The following is a 26870-nucleotide window of genomic DNA, read 5'->3' as shown; positions in this document are numbered from 1 at the left end:
ATTCCAACCACCATCATACAGAAAATTTTTAAAAAGTCAAATCTATATTTCACAATAAACATGTAACCAATAATTCTGGTGCTTACAATAGTTTTGGGAAAGAGGTTTTAAGATATACTCCTCCATTTTGTTTTGTTCTTCCTCTAATTAAGAATTCAAGTATCTTACAAGAAAAGGAGTCTTAATGGTTGAGGTCAGGGGTTGGCAAGCTATAGCCTGCTTGGCCTCCAGCCTGCTTTTGTAAACAAAATTTTATTGGAACACAGCCATGTCCATTCATTTACTTACTGTCTATGGCAGTTTTTGCACTATAATGCTAGAGCTGAATACTGGTTGACAAAAACCACAGGCTTGCAAACTCTAAAATATTTATCATCTGGCCCTTCACAAAAAAAGTTTGCCACCCCCAATCTAATCCATTGATTTTCAGATTTTTTTAGATCAAATATATTCTGGAGATGGAAATATGGCTGCCAAATATCTCGTCTGCCAAGTAGAGTTATTTTTTTTAAAAAAGCATCCATTTAAAAGATAAACTCTTATTACCACTATCTCTTCATAAAAGGGAAAAAAACAACAGTTACATTTAGCTTTATGGAAACTTCACTGTTCTTTCCTGATTTTTCCAGATCTTACTTAAACTGGACTGGACTAATCCAATTTCCTACCCACTGGCCCAACAATATTTCTTTTTTCTTTTTTTTTTTTTTTTTTTTGAGATGGAGTCTGGCTCTGTCACCCAGGCTGGAGTGCAGTGGTGCAATCTTGGCTCACTGCAAGCTCCGCCTCCTGGGTTCATGCCATTCTCCTGCCTCAGCCTCCCGAATAGATGGGACTATAGGCGCCCACCACCATGCCCTGCTAATTTTTTGTATTTTTAGTAGAGACGGGGTTTCACCGGGTTAGCCAGGAAAGTCTCGATTTCCTGACCTTGTGATCTGCCCGCCTCAGCCTCCCACAGTGCTGGGATTTCAGGCGTGAGCCACTGCACCTGGCTGGCCCAACAAATTTCTAAGAGGTGGTCATCAGCTTTTTTTAGAGACTCCTAGTGACAGGAGCCAACAATCACACAAGGCAACCCACTGTACCTCTGGATAACTCCCAGGTTACACACTGCTCTCAAGTTGAGCCCAAATCTGGCTCCCTGTAACTTTCACCCATTGGTGCTGGCTCTGGCCTTTTGTAGCAATAGAGAAGTTCAGCCTTATTTCCACATAATAAAACACCGTAAGAATTGAGATGGCTATTTTTTCATCCCCTTCTAATCTCTACCTTTCCAGGTTAAACATTCATACTTTATTCAAGAAGGCTTCCTTTGACCTAGGCTCCAGCTTTCTCACAGGTATTGAATCATCCTCTGGAGACCCTCTAGTTTTATGACTATATTTTCATTAATGATATACAAAACTTATTTGAATATTCTAGATACAATATGACTAATAAGGAGCATTGTATCCTTAACACCTACCTTATTTTGGATACTGCATTTGAATATACCTGTGCTAAATACCTTTTATAGATTTACTGAATAACTGATTTTAAAAATATATTGGCTGGCTGTGGTGGCTCATGCCTGTAATCCCAGCACTGAAGCTGAGACAGATGGATTCACTTGAAGCCAAAAGTTCGAGACCAGCCTGGCCAACATGGTGAAACCCTGTCTCTACTAAAAATATAAAAATTAGCTGGGTGTGGTGATGCATGCCTGTAATCCCAGGATTACTCAGGAAGCCAAGGCAGAGAATCGCTTCAATCCAGGAGGCAGAGGTTGCAGTGAGCTGAGATCACACTACTGCACTCTAGCCTGGGTGACAGAGCGAGCGAGACTCTGTCTCTGTCTCTCTCTCTCTTGTTGTGTATATATATATATAGATATAGATACATATTGAAGACAGTGACCTACTGTATTCCTACTAGACAAGTGTTTCACAAAACATACGAAGAACACTGGCTTTAGAGAAACTCTGAGGAAAAAAAGACTTGTGGTTCAAATAAACTTGGGAATAGTTAGATGCTATCTTCCTTTTGAAAAATTAGATTACACACCAGCTTGTTAATGGATCTATAAAGTCCTATAGTAAAGAAGCCTGTCTAAACTTGTTTAACACACAGGGTTTGTTCTTTTTTTTTTTTGAGACGGAGTTTCACTCTTGTTGCCCAGGCTGGAGTGCAATGGTACAATCTTGGCTCACTGCAACCTCTGTCTCCCGGATTCAAGCGATTCTCCTGCCTCAGCCTCCCAAGTAGCTGGGATTACAGGCATGCGCCATGACGCCTAGCCAACTTTTTTGTATTTTTACAAATACAAAAGATGTGGTTTCCCCATGTTGTTTAGGCTGGTCTCGAACTCCAGACCTTAGGTGATCCACCCACCTCAGCCTCCCAAAGTGCTGAGATTACAGGTGTGAGCCACCATGCCCAGCTCTTTTTTTTTTTTTAAGAGACAGGGTCTTGCTATGTTGCCCAGGCTTGTTTTGAACTCCTTAGCTCAAATGATGCTCTTGCCTCGACCTCCCAAAGTGCTGGGATTATAGGCATGAGCCACCACAGCTGGCCTAACACAGGGTTTCTTAGATGAAATGTATTAAACAAGACTTATATTTTCATGTGAACAGTTTTTAACACCATAGAGTCTAAGAAAACACTTTAGGTAATGTCTCTTGAGCAATGCTTCTCAAAGTCGAATGTGCACTTGAATCACACAGAGATCTCATTAAAATGCAAATTTTGATTAGCGAATCTGGGGTGTGGAGACCACATTCTGAATAGCACTGAACCTTCCTTCAGAATCCTGTCGATTAATTAGCATTCTGTGGGAATGGTCATCTAACAAGCTTCAAATTTACCTAAACATACTCTCATTATGGGGCCTAGTCTCGCCTTCAAATGCCAGTGCTGGCCCTGTCAATATCCTAAGGGCAAATTTTCTTTCTTTTTTTTATAAATTATTATACTTTAAGTTCTAGGGTACATGTGCACAACATACAGGTTTGTTACATAAGTATACACATGCCATGTTGGTTTGCTGCACCCATCAACTTGTCATTTACATTAGGTCTTTCTCCTAATGCTATCCCTCCCTCCTAAAGGCATATTTTCAAAACAGTTCCCTCAATAACAGATATCCCATTTGCAACTCTGAGTCTGGCCACTTGGGGATCAACATAATCCTGAAGAATACGGTTGGAAAGGTTAATTAATTTGTTTGTGGTCACCTATCTAGAAAGTGAGTGTTAGGGGACTGAGGTATCTAACTGTCCAAATCCAGTATAATTTTCCATTATCATAATCTCAACCAGCTCAAATGCTCACCTTTTCTGGGCTGATTGTGAATACTGATAGCCTGGGTCTGATAGTTTCCGTCATCATTCTGCACACACACAAGATGAGAGTCTGCCTTTTCATTGAAGCAGGCACCTCCTGCCAGGACATGCTCATTGGACTTGTTCATGGCTTTCATCATCTGCAATCAAAGACAGAACCTTTTTCTTGCAAGAATGGGCATTTTTCTATCTGACATGGAGCAACTCCATCTTCTCAAAAACAAAACTAACAGAATATTACATATTAAAGTAACAAAAAGGGCCACCAAATAAGGAAACAAAGTAAAAAAAAAAAATCAGTCACCATTGACAAATCAACGTATACAAAAATTCCCTGTACATTTTACAAGCGACTTGTACTATGACCTAATAAGCACAAAACACATTTTGCATTCATTTTTTGTCTTATTGCTGCACTGAACTCAAGTAGCTAAAATTAGTTTAGCTAATTGTAGTTTCTCCTATATACTAGATTCTCTGAGGGATTTAGATTTAGAGGGAAGATTCAACTTCCAAAGGAGTGAATCTTCTCTCTAAAAACATATGAAATTCATTGTTTCTTAATTTTACTAACTTATGTTCAAGATCTTTAATGAAATTAGTTACTAATATTTTGCTTTATTCTTCTCAAAAGATTTAACATAATTCTGACCTAATCAAAAAAAAAAAAAATTCATGGGCCACTGTTTTGCATGTAATATGTAAGAACTCACCTTGATGTTAAACTCCAGTCCCTGGCTGAAACAGGTTAATGATAATTTGTTGTTATTTATTTATTTATTTGAGACGGAGTCTCGCTCTGTTGCCCAGGCTGGAGTGCAGTGGTGCGATCTTCATTCACTACAACCTCTGCCTCCCGGGTTCATGCCATTCTCCTGCCTCAGCCTCCCAAGTAGCTGGGACTACAAGTGCCCGCTACCATGCCCAGCTATTTCTTTTGTATTTGTGTAGAGACAGAATTTCACCATGTTAGCCAGGTCTCGATCTCCTGACCTCATGATCCGCCCGCCTCGGCCTCCCAAAGTGCTGGGATTGCAGGCATGAGCCACCGCACCCAGCCGACACCATTTTTTCTTTTTTTTAAAGAGATAGGGATCTCACTATGTTGTCCAGGCTGGATTCGAGCTCCTGGGCTCAGGTGATCCTCCCACCTCAGCCTCTTGAGTAGCTGGGATTATACAGGCACATGCCACCTAGCCCAGCTAGGTTAATGATAATTTGTTTTTATTTCCCATTTTTTCCTTCATGTCATCCCATTTGTCCAACTTTCTGATCTAATCCTTTAAAATTAAGCCTTTAAAAATCTAATTCGAAACTTATTTTTACTCCCCGGTTCCTCCTATAAGTTGTAGTGTTGCGGGCCAGGCCCGGTGGCTCACTTGAGATCAGGAGTTCGAGACCAGCCTGGCCAACATGGTAAAACCCCGTCTCTACGAAAACTACAAAAAAAATTACCTGGGTGTGGTGGTGGATGCCTGTAATTCCAGCTACTCGGAAGGCTGAGGCAGGAGAATCACTTGACCCCAAGAGGTGGATGTTGCAGTGAGCCAAGATTGCGCTACTACACTCCAGCCTGGGCAACACAGGGAAACTCCATCTCCAAGAAAAAAAGCTGTAGTGCTGTCAGAGTTGTTTGACTCCATCTTGAACAGGGGCTGGGTAAAATGAGGCTGAAACCTGCTGGGCTGCATCCAAGGAGGTTGGGCATTCTTAGTCGGGATGATAGGAGGTCAGCACAAGATACAGGTCACAAAGACCCCACTGATAAAAACAATGGTGTAAAGAAGCTGGCCAAAACCCGCCAAAACCAAGATGGTGATGAAAGTGACCACTGGAGGTCCTCACTGCTCATTATACGCTAATTATAATGCATTAGCATGCTAAAAGACACTCCCACCCATGCATGACAGTTTACAAATGCCATGGCAATGTCAGGAAGTTACCCTATATGGTCTAAAAAGGGGAAGAACCCTAAGTTCCAGGAATTCCCCACCCCTTTCCCAGAAAACCCTTTGTTTAGCATATAATCAAGAAATATCGTAAGTATACTCAGCCAAGCAGCCCATGACACTGCTCTGCCTATGGAGCAGTCATTCTTTTATTCCTTTTTTGAGATGGAGTCTCGCTCTTGTCGCCCAGGCTGGAGTGCAATGGCATGATCTCGGCACACTGCAACCTCTGCCTCCCGGGTTCAAGCAATTCTCCTTCCTCAACCTCCTGAGTGGCTGGGATTACAGGTGCCTGCCACCATGCCCGGCTAATTTTTGTACTTTTAGTAGAGACGGGGTTTTGCCATGTTGGCCAAGCTGCTCTCGAACTCCTGACCTCAGGTGATCTGCCCGCCTCGGCCTCCCAAAGTGCTGGGATTACAGGCATGACCCACCAAGCCTGGCCTTTTTTTTTTTTTTGAGATGAAATTTCACTCGTTGCCCAGGCTGGAGCGCAATGGCATGATCTCAGCTCACTGCAACCTGCTTGCCTCCTAGGTTCAAGCGATTCCTCTGCTTCAGCCTCCCGAATAGCTGGAATTACAGGCACCTATAACCACACCCAGCTAATATTTTTTGTATTTTTAGCAGAGATGAGGTTTCAACATGTTGGCCAGGAGGGTCTCGAACTCCTGACCTCTGGTGATCCACGCGCCTCAGCCTCCCAAAGTGCTGAGATTACAAGCATGAGCCACCGCACTCAGCCTATTCCTTTACTTTCTAATAAACTTGTTTTCATCTGGACTCAGCTGCGCGAGATGCAAGAATCCTCTCTTGGGGTTTAGATCTGGATCCCTTTCCAGTAACAGTACCACAGTGCCCCATTTCCCCCCACCACCATCTGCATCATCTCTATGTCTGTTCTGAATATTTCATACAAACAGAACTATATTACATGTGACAACTGTGTCTGGCTTCTTCACTTGGCATAAAATTTTGAAAGCTAACCCACATTGTAGCACTTATTAATACTTCATTCTGTTTTATGGTGGAAAAATATTCCATTGTATGTATATACCTCAATTTGCTTATCCATTCATCTGCTGATAGACATTGGAGCTGTTTCTAACTTTCATCTATTTGTAATGGTGCTATTATGAACATGTATATACATTTACTTGTTGGAGTACCTTGTTTTCAATTCTTTTGGGCATATACTTGGGGGCAGAATTGCACGGTCATATAGTAATCTATGTTGAACTTTTTGAGAAGCTGCCAAACTGTTTTTTTTATAGTGGCTGGAACATTTTACACTTCTAACCAGCCATGTACAAGGGTCCCAATTTTTCTACATCTTCACCAACACTCATTTTTTTTTTTTTTTTAATAATTCTAGTTGGTGTTTTTGATTTGCATTCCCATAATGACTAATGATGTTAAGCATCTTTTCATGTGATTCTTTTTTGAAATGTCTATTCAAGTCCTTTAACCATTTTTTTTCTTTTTTTTTTTTTTTGAGATGGAGTTTCACTCTTGTTGCCCAGCCTAGAGTACAGTGGCACTATCTCAGCTCACCGCAATCTCCACCTCCCGGGTTCAAGCGATTCTCCTGCCTCAGCCTCCTGAGTAGCTGAGATTACAGGCATGTACCACCACACGCAGCTAATTTAGTATTTTTAGTAGAAATGGGGTTTCTCCATGTTGGTCAGGCTGGTCCCAAACTCCTGACCTCAAGTGATCCGCCCACCTCAGCCTCTCAAAGTGCTGGGATTACAGGTGTGAGCCATCGTGCCAGGCCTGCCCGTTTTTTAACTGGGCTGTCTGTTTTTTAGACACCACGTTGCTATGTTATGTTATGTTATGTTATGTTATGTTATGTTATGTTATCCAGGCTGGCGTTGATCTTCCCAACTTATCCTCCCAAGTAGCTGCAACTACAGGTACATACCCACTTTGCCTTGCTGTCTTTGCTGTTGACATGAAAGAATTCTTTTTCTTTTTTTTTGAGATGGAGTCTCGCTCTGTCTCCCAGGCTGGAGTGCAGTGGCGTGATCTTGGCTCACTGCAAGCTCTGCCTCCTGGGTTCATGCCATTCTCCTGCTTCAGCCTCCTGAGTAGCTGGGATGACAGGTGCCCACCACCACACCCGGCTAATTTTTTGTATTTTTAGTAGAGACGGGGTTTCATCGTGTTAGCCAGGATGGTCTCGATCTCCTGACCTTGTGATCTGCCTGCCTCAGCCTCCCAAAGTGCTGGGATTACAGGCATGCACCACCACGCCTGGCTGATATGTAATTATTTACATATTCTCAATACTAGACCCTTATCAGAGATATGATCTGAAAATATTTTCTCCCGTTTTATAGGTTGTCTTTTCATTTTCTTGATAATATCCTTGAATGCACAAAAGTTTCTAATTTTTATTAAATCCAATTCATCTATTTTTTTTCTTTTGTTGCTTGTGCTTTTGGGGTCATATCTAAGAATCCAATGCCAAATCTAAGGTTGTGAATAATTACTCCTATGTTTTCGTCTAACAGCTTTACAGTTTTAGCTCTTATATTTAGTTTGTTGGTTGATTGTTTTGAGTCAGTTTTTATATATAATGTGAGGTAAGGGTAAGTTTTAAAATTGAGAAGTATAAATCCACCAATTGTGTTCTTCTTTTTCAAGAACATCCACGAAGGGCTATTCAGGCGCCTTACGATTACAGCTGATTTGAATATTGGCTTTTCCATTTCTGCAAAAAGGCCATTGAAATTTTGATAAGGCTTGCAATGAATCTGTAGATCACTTTTAGTTTTGACATCTTAACAATATTGTCTTCTAATCCATGGGACATCTTTCCATTTATATACGTCTTTAATTACTTTCAGCAATGTTTTGTAGTTCTCAGGGTACGAGTCTTTTACTTCCTTGGTTAAATTTACTCCTAGGTATTATATTGATACAACTCTAAGGCATCATCATGTCTTGGCTTTACTTTGTTACAATTCTTGCAGAGCACCAGAGGTATCCAAACTATAACTGAATACCCCTCTTACACTGACATTTATCAACCTCACTAATCCAAACCACTTCTACTCAGGTTTTCCAAAGGTTACTTTGAAATAATTCTTCTGCAAACAGGATGAGTCAGCTAGAAGATTTTTGCTTAGCAAAGCCAACTGACAGACACATTTAGGTTCTCATTTGCGATTTACATTTGAATCACATGAAAGAAACTGAGATGATCACAATTTTAAAGAAATCATTTCTTCCGAATCATTAGGCTAAAGTGGTTTCTAATTTTGTCTACACGAAGCAGACTAAGAAACATTTTCAATCCAGACATTCTGAATAAATTAGCTGGCCTCAAAGGAAATCATTTCCTTGGATGTAAATTACAAGTCCAGTGAAAGAAACTTCATATTTCTTTAGAGATAAATGAATATATTTTCTCTCTCTTAAAATAATGCTCAGTTACAACAAGAGCAGAGTTTCCAAGATATTCAAAGGACCTTACTGACCATAAAATAAACTTACAGTTGTCATATAATGATATAAATACTTGACTATCCATTTTGGTTGTGTTATTCTGCTGTCAATTCAAATTCTGAAATGTTTCTTGTAACTATACCTATCTTCACCATACTTCAAGGCCTAATTGCCTCTTCTCGGGACATAATGACCTTATAACTGGTTTTCCTACAGGGAATCTCTATCAGTTCTGATTCATCACATACGACGCTTCCATACTTATCAAAGCACAGCTCTATGTCACATCTTCTCCAGTTTGTCCTCCATTCAGAATCTCAAGGATCCTATGCTCTAACCCCACATCAGCTCTCCTGTCTTGCCTCCCTCCTATAGTATCCTTACATGCTGCTTACATGCAGGACTACTTCCTGATGGCCTGCCATTTCCCATCCCTGAGGCTTTGCATTACTATTTTCTTTTTGGGTTTGTTTTTGAGACGGAGTCTTGCTCTGTTGGCCAGGCTGGAGTGCAGTGGTGTGGTTCTGGCTCACTGCTGCCTCTGCCTCCTGAGTTCACATGATTCTCCTTCCTCAGCCTCCCAAGTAGCTGGGACTACAGGTGCCTGCCACCACGCTGGGCTAATTCTTTGTATTTTTAGTAGAGACAGAGTTTGACCACGTTGGCTAGGCTGGTCTCAAACTCCTGACCTCAAGCAACCTACCCACCTCGGTCTCCCAAAGTGATGGGATCACACACGTGAGCCATCACACCTGGCCTAGCTTCCCTTTTCTTCTCCCATATCCAAGCACCTGAAAAAGTCGTCCCCTGAAAATGCCAATTCCAGCATGAAGACTTTTTTTTTTTTGAGATGGAGTCTCCCTCTGTCGCCCAGGCTGGAGTGCAGTGGCACCATCTCGGCTCACTGCAACCTCTGCCTCCCAGGTTCAAGCAATTCTTCTGCCTCAGTCTCCTAAGTAGCTGGGACTTCAGGCACATGCCACCATGCCCAGCTAATTTTTGTATTTTTAGTAGAGACAGGGTTTCACCATATTGGCCAAGCTGGTCTGAAACTCCTGACCTTGTGATCTGCCCGACTCAGCCTCCCAAAGTGCTGTGATTATAGGCGTGAGCCACCGTGCCTGGCCAGCACGAAGACTTCCTTAACCCTCAATAAGACATTAACGTGACCATTACCTTCTTTGAAATGCCATAGCACATTCTCTGTATTTTTTATACGCCATCATGCACATTCAACCTTGAATAATGCTTAATTGCAAGACCAACAGTATTTCTGTTTGTTTCTGAGACAGAGTCTCGCTCTGTCACCAGGCTGGAGTGCAGTGGTGCAATCACGACTCACTGCAAACTTCGCCTCCTGGGTTCAAGCAATTCTCCTGCTTCAGCCTCCCGAGTAGCTGGGGCTACAGGTGCGCGCTACCATGCCCAGCTAATTTTTGTGTTTTTAGTAGAGATGGGGTTTCACCATGTTGGCCAGAATGGTCTCAATCTCCTGACCTGGTGATCCACCTGCCTCAGCCTCCCAAACTGCTAGGATTACAGGCATGAGCCACCGTGCCCGGCCTTGTTTGTTTTTGAAATGCAGTTTCACTCTCGCTGCCCAGGCTGGAGTGCAATGGTGCAGTCTTTGCTCACTGCAACCTCCACCTCCCAGGTTCAAGTGATTCTCCTGCCTCAGCCTCTCAAGTAGCTGGGATTATGGGCACAGGCATGTGCCACCACGCTCGGCCAATTTTTTTTTTTTGTATTTAGTAGAGACAGGGTTTCACCATGTTGGTCAAGCTGTCTCGAACTCCTGACCTCAGGTGATCCACCCACCTTGGTCTCCCAAAGTGCTGGGATTACAGGCATGATCTACCGTGCCCAGCCTTTGACTGTATTTGAATACTAGCTTTGCTAGTAACTATCTGTGTGTCTTCGGTAAACTTACTTAACCTCTCTGTGTCCCAGGACCCTCTTCTATACAATGTGATAATAAAAGTAACTATTTCATAGAGTTATGAGAGTTAAATTAATATTTACAAAGTGCTTAGGACAGCACCAAACATATAATAAATACTGTTTTAACAAACAATTTGTTAAATAAAATTTGTATGCTCATCTTCCCTACCCTGCCTACTGAACCTTAAAGCAACCTTAAAATCAGCAGCAAATAATTCAACCAGGTAACTCCTATACCTCTTATAAGATAATGAAATTAAGGACCTTTCCTAGAAGTTTACAAATTAATGAAAATGACATACCAGTAAAAGGCAGAGGAACAACAACTGCTATAACAACAGAATGTGCAAAGTAGGTAACATTTCCAGAGCACCAAGCATGAGCCAGGCACTGAGCAAGCTGAGCTAAATGCCACAGGAGTATTATCTCAAAAGAACCATTTTAGCACATCAAGTGAAACAGCATGATCTTTATCTCCCTGTGTTTCCCACCCTTGGAGTCCCTGAAAATCACAGGAGCCAATTAAAAGAACACAGTTCTATGAATGATTATGCTGCAGAAGTGTGTGAAGAGTTATAACATCTAATCCATCTTCGAGTTAACACATCATGTACTTCAGTTTCCTCTCTGAGATCTCATGTTTAAAAAATGACTGTTTATTTAGCCTTTCGATTTGAACTGGAAAGGATTTATAGAGGAGTTTAAGCAGGGTCTTGAGGAACAGCTACAATTTGTATATGTGTTAGGCTTAGCATAGGGCCTTTGTCATGGCAGGCACTCCATAAATACTTGCTAAATATACGAATTAGTAAAGAATAAGTAGGAATATATTTGGATGGTTTGTAATAGTCATAAAACTACACTGAAAGTTAATGTGGTTAGCACGATTTTTTTTTTTTAAATCTTGATTCACTTGTAATTAGTGTCACATAGATTAGGTATCTAATAAAATAAGTTTGTTTTTGTTTTCATTTCTTGAGACAGAGTCTCACCTTCTCATCCAGGCTGGAGTGCAGTGGCATGATCACCACTCACTGCAGCCTTGACCTCTGGGGCTCAGGTGGTCCTCCCAAGAAGCTGGGACTACAGGTATGTGCCACCACACCTGGCTAATTCTTTCATTATTTATTTATTTATTTATTTAATATTTTAGAGACAGAGTCTCACTCTGTCATCCAGGCTGGAGTGCGGTGGCGTAATCTCAACTCACTGCAAGCTCCGCCTCCCGGGTTCACGCCGTTCTTCTGCCTCAGCCTCCCGAGTAGCTGGGACTACAGGCGCCCACCACCACGCCCGGCTAATTTTTTGTATTTTTAGTAGAGACCGGGTTTCACCATGTTAGCCAGGATGGTCTTTATCTCCTGACCTCGTGATCCGCCCGCCTCAGCCTCCCAAAGTGTTGCGATTACAGGCGTGAGCCACCACGCCCAGCCTAATTCTTTTATTTTTAATTTTGTATGGACAGGGTCTTTCTTACTATGTTGCCAAGGCTGGTTTCAAATCTTGGGGCTAAAGTGATCCTCCCCCCTCAGCCTCCCAAAGTGCTGGAATGACAGGCATGAGCCATTCCTTGTACCTGGCCAAATAAAGTTTTAGTGATTCAATTCTATAAACATTATGAGTGATTAACAAAGGCTTTAGATAGGAAGATACAGTACAAAGATGTGGAAAATCTATGAAAGTGAACAACTACAACAAGGATACAGGGAAGCATGAAAGACACTCTGCCCTCAAGAGGCTCACCATTCAGAGGACAGGATTCATACCCATCACCCTGTGCATGTTACAGAAATAAAGAACATCAGGAAAATGGAGGAGAAAAACAGTGACACTGTCAAGGGTATGGAGAATTTTAGGGAGGTTTGCTAAAGGCTTTCAGGTACACAAAAGGAATATTCTGGACAGAGGAAACAGCATGAGTGAGGGACAGAACTAGAACTGAGAAAGAAACACTGAGTGAAGAATGATGGAAAAGGTGGAAGAATATCCTTTCTTGGAGTAATTTTAAGAAAAATGTAAATATGTACCCTTCCAGTTAGCTGAAATTCACTAGTGTCCAGAGGCTAGACCCCATCTTCAAGTCCTATGAATGTACATATTGACAACTATGGGCCTACATTCATTCTGTTTTGGTTGTTTTTGTTTGTTTTGGGGTTTTTGTTTTGTTTTGTTTGAGACAGCGTCTCGCTCTGTTGCCCAGGCTGGAGTGCAGTGGCATAATCATAGCTTACTGCAGCCTCCAACTCTTGGGCTCCAGTGATCCTCCCACCTCAGCCTCCCAGGTACACAGACTATAGGTATGTACCACTACGCCCAGCTATCTTTATTTCTTTTTCTTTTTGATACAGAGTTTTGCTCTTGTTGCCCAGGCTGGAGTGCAATGGCGCAATCTCAGCTCACTGCAACCTCCGCCTCCCAGGTACAAGTGATTCTCCTGTCTCAGCCTCCCAAGTAGCTCGGATTACAGGCATGCACTACCATGCCAGCTATTTTTTTTTTTTTTTTTTTGTATTTAGTAGAGACGGGGTTTCACCATGTTAGTCAGGCTGGTCATGAACTCCTGACCTCAGGTGATCCATCTACCTTGGCCTTCCAAAGTGCTGGGATTACAAGTGTGCACCACCGCGACTGGCCTATTTATTTATTTTGGAGACCAAGTCTCACTCTGTCACCCAGGCTGGAGTGCAGGGGGACACGATCTCAGTTCACTGCAACCTCTGCCTCCTGGGTTCAAGTTTTTCTTGTGCCTCAGCCTCCCGAGTAGCTGGGACTACAGCATGTACCACCATGCCTGGCTTATTTATTTTCAGTAGAGACAGGGTTTCGTCATGTTGTCCAGGCTGGTTTCAAACTCTTGGCCTCAAGTGATTCACCCACCTCTCACCTCAGCCTCTCAAAGTGCTGGGATTACAGGTGTAAGCCACCACTCCCGGTCTATTTTTTTTTTTTTGGAGACAGGGTCTTACTGTGTTGCCCAGGCTGGAAGTGGCGTGATCTTGGCTCACTGCCACCTCTGCCTCCTGGGTTAAAGCAATTCTCCTGCCTCAGCCTCCCAAGTAACTGGGATTACAGGCATGTGCCTCCACACCCACCTAATTTTTGTATTTTTTGGTAGAGACGGGGTTTCACCATGTTGGACAGGCTGCTCACAAACACAGGACCTGAAGTGACCCTCTCTCCTTGGCCTCCCAATGTGCTGGGATTACAGGCATAAGGCACCACGCCCAGACCTCTGGCCTATTTTTTACTTTGTAGAGCCGAGGTCTCACACTACGCTGCCCAGGCTGCCTTCACTCATTCATTTAGAAAATACTTATTCATTTAGCCAATGGGCACTGAGTATCTAATATGTGCCAGACACCGTTTTAGTGTTTGCTTTATTCAGTAATAGACAAGCAGACAAATTCCTGCCCTCACAGAGCTTATATTCTTGTGTAGGAGCAGGAGACAAAAACAATAAACAAATAAGTAAAATACATAAAACCATTATACAATAAGTGCTACAGAGAAAAATAAAACATGGAAGGAGGACTGGGAGTATTGGTGGGTACAATTTTAAATAGGAGAGTCAGAGGATGTCTTACTGAAAAAAGTGAGGGAAAAGCCAAAGGCTGTTATCCCACTGTACCAGGATATGTGCAAGGCCCTGGAGGGCAGTATGGTAGAATGCCCCGGAATTTCAAGGAACACAGAAGACAGTGTGGCCAGAGCTGAGTGACAGAAAAGGAAGAGGTATAAAAAATGAGGTCACAGAGATAATGAGTCAAGAAATACAAATGGTGTAGAGGACTTGTGTCATTCTGATTGGGATGAAAAATCTGTGGAAGGTTTTAAGCAGAGGAATGATATGATATGAATTAGTTTTGAAAGGACCAGGCCGGGCGCAGTGGCTCACTCCTGTAATCCCAGCACTTTGGGAGGCCGAGGAGGGCAGATCACAAGGTCAGGAGCTCAAGACCAGCCTGGCCAATATAGTGAAACCCCGTCTCTACTAAAAATATAAAAATTAGCCGGGCATGGTGGCACGTGCCTGTAGCCCCAGCTACTTGGGAGGCTGAGGCAGAAGAATCGCTTGAACCCGGGAGGTGGAGGCTGCAGTGAGCTGAGATCGCGCCATTGCACTCCAGCCTGGGCGACACAGCGAGACTCTGTCTCAAAAAAAGACAAGACAAGACCATTTAGGTTGCTACATTGAGAACAGACTGAGGCAAGGGTACTAACAGAAAGACCAGTTAGGAGGACACTGCAGAAATCTAGGTCAGAGACCAGACTGGTCCCAGGATTGAGAGGCAGCTGGATTATAGATATATTTAGAAGGTAGAGGCAGCAGAATTTCCTGATAGATTTGTCTATCAGGGAATGAGGGAAAGAAGATTCAAAGATGACTCTAAAGTTTTGGGCCTGGGTAACTGGAAAGATGACAGCACTGTCATTAATTCAGATAGAGAAGCCTGTGAGACAACCATGTCAAAGTTGAACTTCCTAAGCTTGAAATGTGTATGCAAGTGGAGATGTCGAGTGGGCAGTAAGACAGTCAAGTCTACAAAACAGGAGAGAGATTCGGGCTAAAAACAAACATTTGGAAGATGTCAGTTTAGAAACACTATTTAAGCCCATAGAACTGGATAAGTTAATCAAGGAAATGGATAGAGGCAAGTAAGACTTACAAGAACTAATATCTTGGGTTCTCCACAATGGGGTCAGAAAGGAGGGTGTACAGAGATGGAAATTAAATTATGATAAATGAGGGATGCCCTAGGACTCCAGAACTTCTTGTGGTGCTTGACATAAACACAAGATTGGAGCTGATGGTCTCAAGGACAAATATGGCAGTGAGGCTGTGAGTTCTGGGAGACAGGGAAAGTCAGGAGTTTGACTAGAAGTCCAGTGTAGTAGAACCACTCCCGTCAACGGACATGTACATAAGGGAGAAGACAGTACTATCCTGGGTATGCGGGGTTCAGCAGTGGCCTCCTCTTGTAGTCAGTGGAGGTACAGCATCATGGGCTTCTTCTTGAGGATTCTTTTATTTGAACATATCTATTGTTAAGTACTTTTATGTATAAACTAGGAAAAGCTATACCAATAATCAATGGGACATCATCTCTCTCCTCTGCACTATTCTCCAGAGGACCTTTGACCAACTCCTTTCATTCCTTTGAGAAGAGGACTATCAGCTCCTAGTTCCCTAAAAGAAATGTATTCCTTGAAGGACAGAGAATCAAACATTCCTCAAACAGACTTTAGCACCATCTGTTCTCACCAGTGCTACAAAGAACCTATGAAATTATGCTTTTGTAATTTCACACTTCTCTGAAAAATATGTGTAGTTTCAAATTAAAATAAACCAAAACTCCTATTTTAGAAGCTCAGAGTGGGAAAGAATCTCAAGAGGCCATTCAGCCTATTTTTCAGCCTGTCTTATACAAGATGGAGAATTGTACAAATACATGATTTCACAGATTCTTGTATCACAACCAACATAAACTTCTCTATTCCTATTTTTTTGGTGTTGAGGAAAGAGTTAACAAAACCTTGTTCCTTTTTGTGTGAGACTTCAACAGGTTAACTCTTTGGCTATGTCACTGCAGTGACCTGATCAAAGTTTGAATGTCTACTACATTACTAGAAACAAAAATGATGTATTTCCTTTTACAGTTATATTTAAAATAACTGAAGAATTACACATATTTACAGTGTATAATTTGATGAATTCTGACATGTGCATATACCCATAAAAAGGCACTTGCAATCATCTCCCCCAAAATTTCCTTGAGCCCCTTTGTAATAAATTGTTCCCTCACCCTCCTTCAAGCCAAAGGTCACTAAGATTTTTCTCTTACGTTTTCTTTCAGAAGTTTTAGTTTAACTCTGTATAAATCTATAAACCATTTCCCATTAATTTTTGTACATGGTATGAGGTAACGGTTGAGGTTCATCTTATTTTTTTGTTTGTTTGTTTTTTTTTGAGACAGAGTATTGCTCTGTCGCCCAGGCTGGAGTGCAGTGGCCTGATCTCAGCTCACTGCAAGCTCCGCCTCCCAGGTTTACGCCATTCTCCTGCCTCAGCCTCCCGAGTAGCTGGGACTACAGGCGCCCGCTACCTCACCCGGCTAGTTTTTTGTATTTTTTAGTAGAGACCGGGTTTCACCGTGTTAGCCAGGATGGTCTCGATCTCCTGACCTTGTGATCCGCCCGTCTCGGCCTCCCAAAGTGCTGGGATTACAGGCGTGAGCCACCGCGCCCGGCCTCATCTTCTTTTTCAAACAACTGGTTATACAATTACCAAGACGATTTTTGTTCAAAAGATTATCCTTTTCCTAATGAACCGCCTTGGCATCTTTATGGAAAAGCAATTGAGCATCTGTGAGCATCTATGTTTTGACTCTCTATTCTGTTCCATTGGTCTATTCACATATATTTACACCCAAACAATACTGCTTTGATCACTCTACTTTTAAAATACATCTTAATAGGCGGGCACGGTGGTTAATGCCTGTAATCCCAGCACACTGGGAGGCCGAGGCGAGTGGATTACCTGAGGTCAGGAGTTCAAGACCAGCCTGACCAACATGGAGAAACCCCATCTCTGCTAAAAATACAAAATGAGTTGGGCATGGTGGCACGTGCCTGTAATCCCAGGTACTCAGGAGGCTGAGGCAGGAGAATTGAACCAGGAGGCGGAGGTTGTAGTGAGCCGAGATCACACCATTGCACTCCAGCCTGGGCAACAAGAGTGAAACTCTGTCTTAAAAACAAAAAAAAAAAAAGAAAAGTAAAGAAGAAAAGTCTTAACATCATCTAAGAAGTCCTGGAATTATGTTTTCTCTTTTTTTTTTGAGGCAAAGTCTCCCTCTCTGTCACTAGGCTGGAATGCAGTGGCACAATTTCAGTTCACTGCAACCTTCACCTCCCGGGTTCAAGAGATTCTCCTGCCTCAGCCTCCCAAGTAGCTGGGATTACAGGCACGCACCACCACGCCCAGCTAATTTTTGTATTTTCAGTAGAAATGGGATTTCACCATGTTGGCCAGGATGGTGTTGATCTGACCTCGTGATCCGCCCACCTCGGCCTCCCAAAGTGCTGGGATTATAGGCCTGAGCCACCGCGCCAGGCTATTATGTTCTTTTTCAAAGTTGTTTTGGCTGTTCTAGGTTCTTTGCATCCCCATATAAATTTCAGGATCAGCACCTCAATTTTTATGTATTTTTATTTATTTATTTATTTTTGAGATGGAATTTTGCTCTTGTCGCCCAGGCTGGAGTGCAATGGTGCGATCTTGGCTCACTGCAACCTCCACCTCCCAGGTTCAAGTGATTCTCCTACCTCAGCCTCCTGAGTAACTGGGATTACAGGTATGCGCCACCACACCCAGCTAATTTTGTATTTTTAGTAGAGATGGGGTTTCACCTTGTTGGTCAGGCTGGTCTCAAACTCCTGACCTCAGGTGATCCGCCCACGTCAGCCTTCCAAAGTGTTAGGATTACAGGTGTGAGCCACTGTGCCTGGCCAATTTTTATTTTTAAAAAAGCCTACTAGTATTTTGATTGGGATTGTGTTGAAGCTACAGATCAATCTGGGGAGAACTGACATCTTAACAGTACTGAGTCTACCAATCCATAAATATTATATATCTCTATTTATTTAGGTCTTTAAATTCTCATAACAATATTTTGTAGTTTTCAGTGTATTACAGATCACCTAAGAAATTTATCCCAAATTATGTCACATTTTTGAAGTTGTGGTTTTTTCTTTTTTTTTTGAGACAGGGTCACACTCTGTCACCCAGAGTGAAGTACAGTGACACAATCTCAGCTCACTGCAACCTCTGCCTCCTAGGCTCAAGTGATCCTCCCACCTCAGCTCTTGAGCAGCTGGGATTACAGGCATGTGCCATGACACCTGGCTAATTTTTGTATTTTTTGTAGAGACGGGTTCTTGCGGTGATGCCCAGGCTGGTCTAGAACTCCTGGGCTCAAGCAATCAGCCCACCTTTTCCCCACAGTGTTGGAATTACAGGTGTGAGCCACCACACCTGGCCTACTGTACTGTTATTAAATTTCTGTATTCAATTGTTCATTGCTAGTATACCAAAATGCTACTGATTTTTACACAATAATCTTGCAACTTTGCTAACTTCACTTAGTAGATCTAGTGGCCATTTTGTAGACTCCATAGGATTTTCTACATAGCCATGTTATCCATGAATACTGACAGTCTTTTTTTAATATATAATTTTATGACTCTTATTTTTCCCCCTTATTACATTGGCTAGAAGCTCCACTACAATGCTGAATAAAAATAGGGGTGAACATCCCCTTCTTGTTTCCAATCTTAAAAGGGAAGCACTCAGTCTGTTACGATTAGATAGGTTAATTATAGGTTTTTCAAAGATAATCATTAACTTGTGAATGTTATCTTCTCAGATTGCCAAGATGCACACACACACACACACAAAAACACAATCATGCTCTCTCAAACCTTGAATGGAAGTAGGATTTTGTCAACTGCTTTTGCTGTATCATATGGTTTTCCTTTTTCATCCTGCTAAAGGATCCTGTATCCTAAATTATGGATTGAGTTTTGAATGTTAAACCAACTTAGCATTCCTGAAATAAACCACATTTATTCATAATATACATTATTTTATATATTGTTACAGTGGATTTACTAAAAATTTGTTAACTATGCAAATATCTTCATGAGAGGTATGATGTATAGTTTTCATTTCTTGCAATGTCTTTTTTGGTTTTGTTATTAGTATAAGGCTGACCTCACAGAGTAAGATTCCTTCTCTTCTATTTTCCTGGTGTGTTTGCACAGAAATGGTGTTATTTCTTCCTTCATTGTTTGTTAAGTTACCTGTGAAACCATCTGAACTAGGACTTTTCTTTGTGGGAAGGTTTTAAACAATAAATTCAATTCTTTTAATAAATACAGGGCTATTTAGGTTATCTATTTATTCTTGAGAGCTGTGAAAACTTACTGTTCAAATAATTTGCCTACTTTATCTAAGTCAAACACGCACACTGGCCAAAACATGTTCATACTGTCTATCGGACCTGTAGTAATAGCTTCCCTCTTTCATATCCTAAAAAGGGAATTTGTTGTTTTCCCTAACTAATCAGTCTAACTAGAGGGTTATCAATTTTATTGCTCTTCTCAAAGAACTAGCTTTAAGTTTCATTAATTTTCTTCATTGTTTTTGTCTTCCATTTTATGGATTGCTTATCTTTATTATTTCTTCTATTTTGTATTTCATTTACTCTTTGTTGTCTAATTACTGAAGGTAGACAAGTAGGTCATTGATTTGAGATGTCTTTTTTCTTTTTTTTTTCTGAGACAGAGTCTCGCTCTGTCACCCAGGCTGGAGTGCAATGGCGTGATCTTGAGTTACTGCAACCTCTACCTCCTGGGATTACAGACATGCACCATCACACCCGGGTAATTTTTTTGTATTTTTAGTAGACATGGGGTTTCACCATGTTGGCCAGGCTGGTCCCGAACTCCTGACCTCAAGTGATCTGCCCACCTCAGCCTCCCAAAGTGCTGAGATTATAGGCATGAGCCACCGTGCCTGGCCTTTTTTCTAATATAAGGGTTTAATGCTATAAATTTATCTCTAATCATTGTTTTAGCTGTATCCCCCAATTTTTATATCTCATGCTTTCATTTTCAAGCAGTTCAAAATACTTCGTAATTTTCCTTTTGGTTTATTCTTTGACCCATGGATTATTGGGAAATGTACACTTTATTTCCAAATATTTGGGAATTTTCTAGAGATCTTTCTAGTATTGGTTTCTTATTTACAGCTGTGTGGTCACAGACCACACTCTGTATGATTTGAATCATCTTAAATTTATTAAGACCTCTTTTACGCCAAAGAAAATGGTCTATTTCGTAAATGTTCTGTGTGCACTGGAAAAGAATGTGCATTCTGATGCTGTTGTGTGGAGTATTCTATAAAAATCAGTTAAGTAAAATTGGCTGTGTTGTTCAAGTTTTCCATAGTCCTGCTGATTTTCTATTTACTACTTCCTTCAATTAGTGAGAGAGGGTTATTGAAATCTCCAAATATTATTGTAGATTTCTCCATTTAACCTTGTAGTTTTACCAGTTCTTGCACTGTGCATTTTAAAGCTCTGTTATTAGATACATGTTTTGAAATTGTTGTATCATTTTGATAAACTGATCCCTTTATAAATATGGTATGTATTTTTTTATCCCTGGTAATAATATATGTCTGAAATACCTGGATATTAATGTAGCCATTTAGCTTTCTTTTAATTAATATTACTATGGTATATTTTCTACCCATTTACTGGTTTTTGTTTTGTTTTGTTTTTTTGAGATGGAGTCTCACTCTGTTGCCCAGGCTGGAGTGCAGTGGCGCAATCTTGGCTCAGTGCAACCTCCACCTCCCGGGTTCAAGCAATTTTCCTGCCTCAGCCTCCCGAGTAGCTGAGATTACAGGTACCCACCACCAAAGCCCAGCTAATTTTTGTATTTTCATAGAGACGGAGTTTCACCATGTTGGCTAGGCTGGTCTAACACGCCTGACCTCAGGTGATCCACCCACCTTGGCCTTCCAAAGTGTTGAGATTACAGGTGTGAGCCACTGCACCCGGCCGTGGTTTTCTTTTTTGAGATGGAGTTTCACTCTTGTTGCCCAGGCTGAAGTGCAATGGCAGGATCTTGGCTCAATGCAACCTCTGCCTCCTGGGTTCAGATAATTCTCCTGCCTCAGCCTCCCAAGTAGCTGGGACTACAAGCACAGACCACCATGCCTGGCTAATTTTGCATTTTCAATAGAGACGGGTTTTTGCCATGTTGGCCAGGTTGGTCTCGAACTCCTGACCTTAGGTGATCTGCCCGCCTCGACCTCCCAGTGTTGGGATTACAGGCATGAGCCATCGCGCCCAGCCCCGTCCATATTTTTCTTGTACGTATGTTTCTTACACAATATATAGATGAATCTTCCTTATTCAGTCTGACAATTTCTGCCTTTTACTTGAAGGTATTTAGATCATTTATATTTGAGTGTTTTTTTATATGACTGGATTTAAATTTACTATCTTGCTATTTATTATTTGTCCCATCTCTTCTTTGTTATCTTTTTCAGCCTTCTTTTATTATTACATTTTATTATTTTTTTTGATTAGCTATACCTATCCATTAGATTTTTTTAGTGGTTGCTTTTGGGTTTGTATTACGTATCTTTAACTTACCAATAAACTTTTAAGTAAAATTATACCACATCACATGTCATATACTTCCATATCCTCTTCCCTGGCCTTTTTGCTACTGTTCTACATTTTGTCTCTACATATGGTATAAATTCTGCAATACATTACTATTTAATATATGTTAGTTTATTTTAGAGACAGGGTCTCATTCCATTGCCCAAGCTGGAGTGCAATGGTGTGATCATAGTTCACTGCAACCTCCAATTACTGGGCTCAAGCAATCCTCCTGCCTCAGCCTAGAGAGTAGTTAGGAATACTGGTATGTGCCACCATACCCAGCTAATTTTTGTATTTTTTTGTCAAGATGGTGTCTCACTTTGTTGCCTAGCTGTCCTTGAACTCCTGGCTTCAAGCAATCATCCCACCTTAGCCTCTCAAAGTGCAGGGATTACAGGCATGAGCCACTGCACCCAGCCAAACATTTAATTTGAAACAGTTAATTGTCCTTTAAAGAGATGTTATGTTTACCTATAAATTTATCATTTCTGTCACTTTTCATTCCTTTGTGTAGATCCAGATTTCCAATATTTGGTATGGATGGACTTTAACATTCTTGTGGAACAGGTCTGTTGGTGATAAACTCTATGTATCTGAGAAAACGCTTTGCCTTAGTGGCCTGATCTCAGCTCACTGCAACCTCTGCCTCCCAGATTCAAGCAATTCTTGTGGCTCAGACTCCTGAGAAGCTGGGACTACAGGCGCCCACCACCACGCCTGGCTAGCTTTTGCTATTTTTTTTTTTTTCTTTTTGAGGCCAGGTCTCACTCTGTACGCTAAGCTGGAGTGCAGTGGTGCAATCTCGGCTCACTGCAACCTTTGCCTCAAGTGATTCTCCTGCCTCAGCCTCCCAAGTAGCTGGGACTAGAGACGCGCACCACCACACCTGGTAAATTTTTTTGTATTTTTAGTAGAGAACGGGTTTCACCATGTTGCCCTAGGTGGTCTCAAACTCCTGAGCTCAGGCGATCCACCCACCTTGGCCTCCCAAACTGCTGGGATTACAGGCGTGAGCCACAGCGCCTGGCCTACTTTTGTATTTTTAGTAGAGACGGGGGTTCACTATGTTGGCCAGTTTGGTCTCGAACTCTTGGCCTCAAGTGATCTGCCCACCTCGGCCTTCCAAAGTGCTGGGATTATGGGTGTGAGTCACTGCACCCAGCTTGCCTTCATTTTTAAAACATATTTTCACTGGGTATAAAATATAGGATGACAGGTTTTGGTGGTGGTGTTTTTTTTTTTTTTTTTTTTTGCAGCATTTTAAAGATTTTGCTGCACTCTCTTGCAACTTGCATTGTTTTCATGAGAAATGTGCTGTCCTTCTTATATTTGCAAAATACCTAAGTATATAAGGAAGATTTCTTCCCTCAAGCTGCTTTTAAGGTTCTTCTCTTTATGTGAATTTTTATACAATTTCATTACGATCATAACATTTCCTAATGTAGTTTTTATCCTGTTTCTTGCAACTGGGATTCATTGAGCTTCTTGGATCTGTAAGTTTATAGTTTTCATTAAATTTGGAAATTTTTTAACCATTGTTTCTTCAAATATTTTTTAGGTCCACCACCTTTTCTCTCCTTTGGGTACTTCAATTACAGAATTTGGCTGCTTGACATTTCCACAACTCGATGATGTGCTGTTAATTTAATTTTTTTTTTTTTTTTGAGACGGAGTCTCGCTCTGTCACCCAGGCTGGAATGCAGTGGCCGGATCTCAGCTCACTGCAAGCTCCGCCTCCCAGGTTTACGCCATTCTCCTGCCTCAGCCTCCCGTGTAGCTGGGACTACAGGCGCCCGCCACCTCGCCCAGCTAGTTTTTTGTATTTTTTTGTAGAGACGGGGTTTCACCGTGTTAGCCAGGATAGTCTCGATCTCCTGACCTCGTGATCCGCCCGTCTCGGCCTCCCAAAGTACTGGGATTATAGGCTTGAGCCACCGCGCCTGGCTTTGTTCATTTAATTTTTAAATCTTTTCTCTTTGTGTTTCATTTTGGATCATTTCTGTTATGTTTTCATGATCACGAGTTTTTTTCTTCAGCACTATCTAATCTGCATTTAATTTCATCCAACATACTTTTCATCCCGTTGTCACCTTCATTTCTTAAAGCTTGATTTGGGTCTTTTTTGTATCTTCCATAGCTCTCCTTAATGTGCCCATTCTTTCATCCTTTTCAAGCTTTCTTTAAAGCTTATCAGGTAGGATCAGAGCAGCTTGAATCTGTACATAATTTGAGTCATTAGACATAATGTTGCCCATGTAGTACAAGAACCTTTGTCACTCTGGCTGGTAAGAATACAAACTATTCCTGACCCTATGAGAATTGTTCTACCCATTTCTTTCCAGTGCTTTCCTCGTATAGATACACTGACAAGTAAGTAATCAGCTAAGACTCCAGAAATCTTTCCAGATCTCCTGAATTTAAAAAAAATTTCTGGCAATTGGTCCTGCAAATTCTAACCATCAGGGGCTCTCTACATTCTCAACTCCGTCTCCTCAAGTCAGGGAGACCTCTAAGTCAGTTTGGGTTCCCCCTACCTGCACTATGGCCTGAAAACTGCAGGCAGTAAGATAGGGTAAGCACAAGACTCACCTTCTCTGCCCATTATCTTTTGTTTTTAACATACTTTGTCTTGATATTTAGTTGTTTAAGGTGGACTGGTGTGATAGCATGCTTGCACAGCTATATCAAAGTACAAGCTGGATGGTTTAAACAACAGAAATGCATTGTCTTACATTTCTGGAGGCTAGAAGTCCAAAATCAAGTCCAAAATCGACATCAGCAGAGAGAGTTCTGTTCCGTGTGATGGAAGGATCTGTTTCCAGGCCTTTATCCTTGGTTTGTAGTTGGCCATCTTCTCCCTATGTCTCTTCACATCATCTTCCCTATATGTGTGTCTGTTTCCATATTCCCCCTTCTTATAAGGACACCAGTCATATTGGATTTCGGCCTGCTCTAATGACCTCATTTAAACTTGATTACCTTTGTAAAGACCCTCTCTCCAAATAAAGTCATATTCTGAGGTACTGGGAGGTTACAACTTCAATACATGAACTTTACAGGGACACAATTCAATCCATACAATCAATCCCTATTATTCCAACATGGGCAAAAGTGAAAGATAATAAATTATACTTGAACAGGGAGAACCATAAACCCCTGATAGATAAGTCATAACTTTGGTCTTACTTGAACAGTCACTCTTGTAACAGAGCAGGTCCCCTAGAGACACCCTGGAATCTATGCCTATGAAGTTGTTACAAGAGATATTCGTTGCTGTGAGGAATAAGATTTCTAAGCGGACAGCTCTTACACCTGCCTGATGTGAATCTTGTCATTTGAGCAGTTATCTGGGGCTGGAGGAAGGCCCAAAAAGATGCTCCCAATTAGCTATGTCAGATGCTACATGGGCTGTTGCAAAGACTGTCAAAGGTAACAAACGCCTGACACTATACTACTATCAAGCTATGGTTCATGTTCTATATCCCTATGGGAACCCTAGGGTTAAGTATATCCTATAATCAAATAACCTCATGAGTCTCAAAGTGTAATAGAGCCTACGCATATTAATGGTGGATGCTGTGCTATTCCTTTATAGTCTTCTTTTCCTTATATTAAATACTTACAGTTAGATTCAATCTATATATTTTTAAATGATTTTTTGAGTCTTCATCACTCTGGTTAAGCCTTCTTGTAGATTTACCCAGATGCCATGTACTTCCTAAGGGAATTTTGCTGTATTGGGAAGTTAGATATATCCTACAACCACATGAAAATGAGAAGTTTGTAACACAAGTTCAATAAAAGTTAACCAAATGAAGCCCAACGTGGCGGCTCACGCCTGTAATCCCAGCTCTTTGGGAGATTGATGCGGACTGATCACCTAAGGTCAGGAGTTCAAGACCAGCCTGGCCAACACAGCAAAACCCCGTCTCTACTAAAAATACAAAAATTAACTGGACATGGTGGAGTGCGCCTGTAATTTCAGCTACTCAGGAGGCCGAGGCAGGAGAATTGCTTGAATCCAGGAGGCGAAAGTTGCACTGAGCCAAGATTATACCATTGCACTCCACTCTGGGCGATGGAGTGAGACTCCATCTCAAAAGTAAATAAATAAATAAAAATAAAAATTAACCATATGAACAATTAATCTAAGTGATAAAAATGAAGACAACAATAGCATACAATTTATGTACAATTATAGTATACCAGGCTAATATACAACACTAGTTATTTGACACGTGATTGAAATGTCACAACACTTCATAATATGAGCATACCAATATTGCAGAAGAGAGATTAACCCACTAAGGTAATACAGCTAGTAACTAAACATCAATCCAGCCAGGCACGGTGGCTCACGCCTATAATCCCCGCACTTTGGGAGGCTGAGGCAGACAGATCACCTAAGGTCAGCAGTTGGAGACCAGCCTGGCCAACGTGGTGAAACCCTGTCTCTACCAAAAATACAAAAATTAGCTGGGCATGGTAGTGCGTGCTTGTAATCCCAGCTACTCAGGAGGCTGAGGCAGGAGAATCACTTGAACCCAGGAGGTGAAGGTTGCAGTGAGCCAAGATTGCACCACTGCACTCCAGCCTGGGTGACAAGAGTGAAACTCCGTCTCAAAAAAAAAAAAAACAAAAAACCAATCAAGATCTATTTGATTCTAACGTATCTTTTTCTTTTACTATGGCTCATCCTTTTTCCAATCTTAAACAAACATATTAAAAAACAGTCATGGCTGAGTATGGTGGCTCATGCTTGTAATCTCAGCACTTTGAGGAGGCCAAGGTAGGAAGACTGCTTGAGCTCAGGAGTTTGAGACCAACCTGGGCAACATAGTAAGACCTCATCTCTACAAAAAAAATATAAAAATTAGCTGTGTAGTAGTGCACACCTGTAGTCCCAGCTTCTTCAGGGGCTGAAGTGGGAGAATCCCTTGATCCCAGGAGGTGGAGGC

At 41.6% G+C, this 26870-nt stretch overlaps 1 protein-coding gene across 4 annotated transcripts in view; it reads right to left on the bottom strand.

The window, feature by feature from the left end:
- The window catches only part of ZFYVE9 (zinc finger FYVE-type containing 9), a 200964-nt gene that overhangs the window by 12419 nt on the left and 161675 nt on the right, over nucleotides 1–26870 (bottom strand). For all 4 annotated transcript variants that reach the window (XM_021941549.2, XM_031668706.1, XM_031668716.1 and 1 more), the window contains one exon: nucleotides 3313–3463. In XM_021941549.2, coding sequence (XP_021797241.2) covers nucleotides 3313–3463 — 151 coding nt within the window. The remainder of the gene's footprint in view (nucleotides 1–3312; nucleotides 3464–26870) is intronic.

This window comes from Papio anubis, chromosome 1, assembly GCF_008728515.1.
Source record: "Papio anubis isolate 15944 chromosome 1, Panubis1.0, whole genome shotgun sequence".
Taxonomy (NCBI): Eukaryota; Metazoa; Chordata; class Mammalia; order Primates; family Cercopithecidae; genus Papio; species Papio anubis.
The sequence above is the reverse complement of the archived record's forward strand: the minus strand, read 5'-3'. Positions and strand labels throughout refer to the sequence as shown.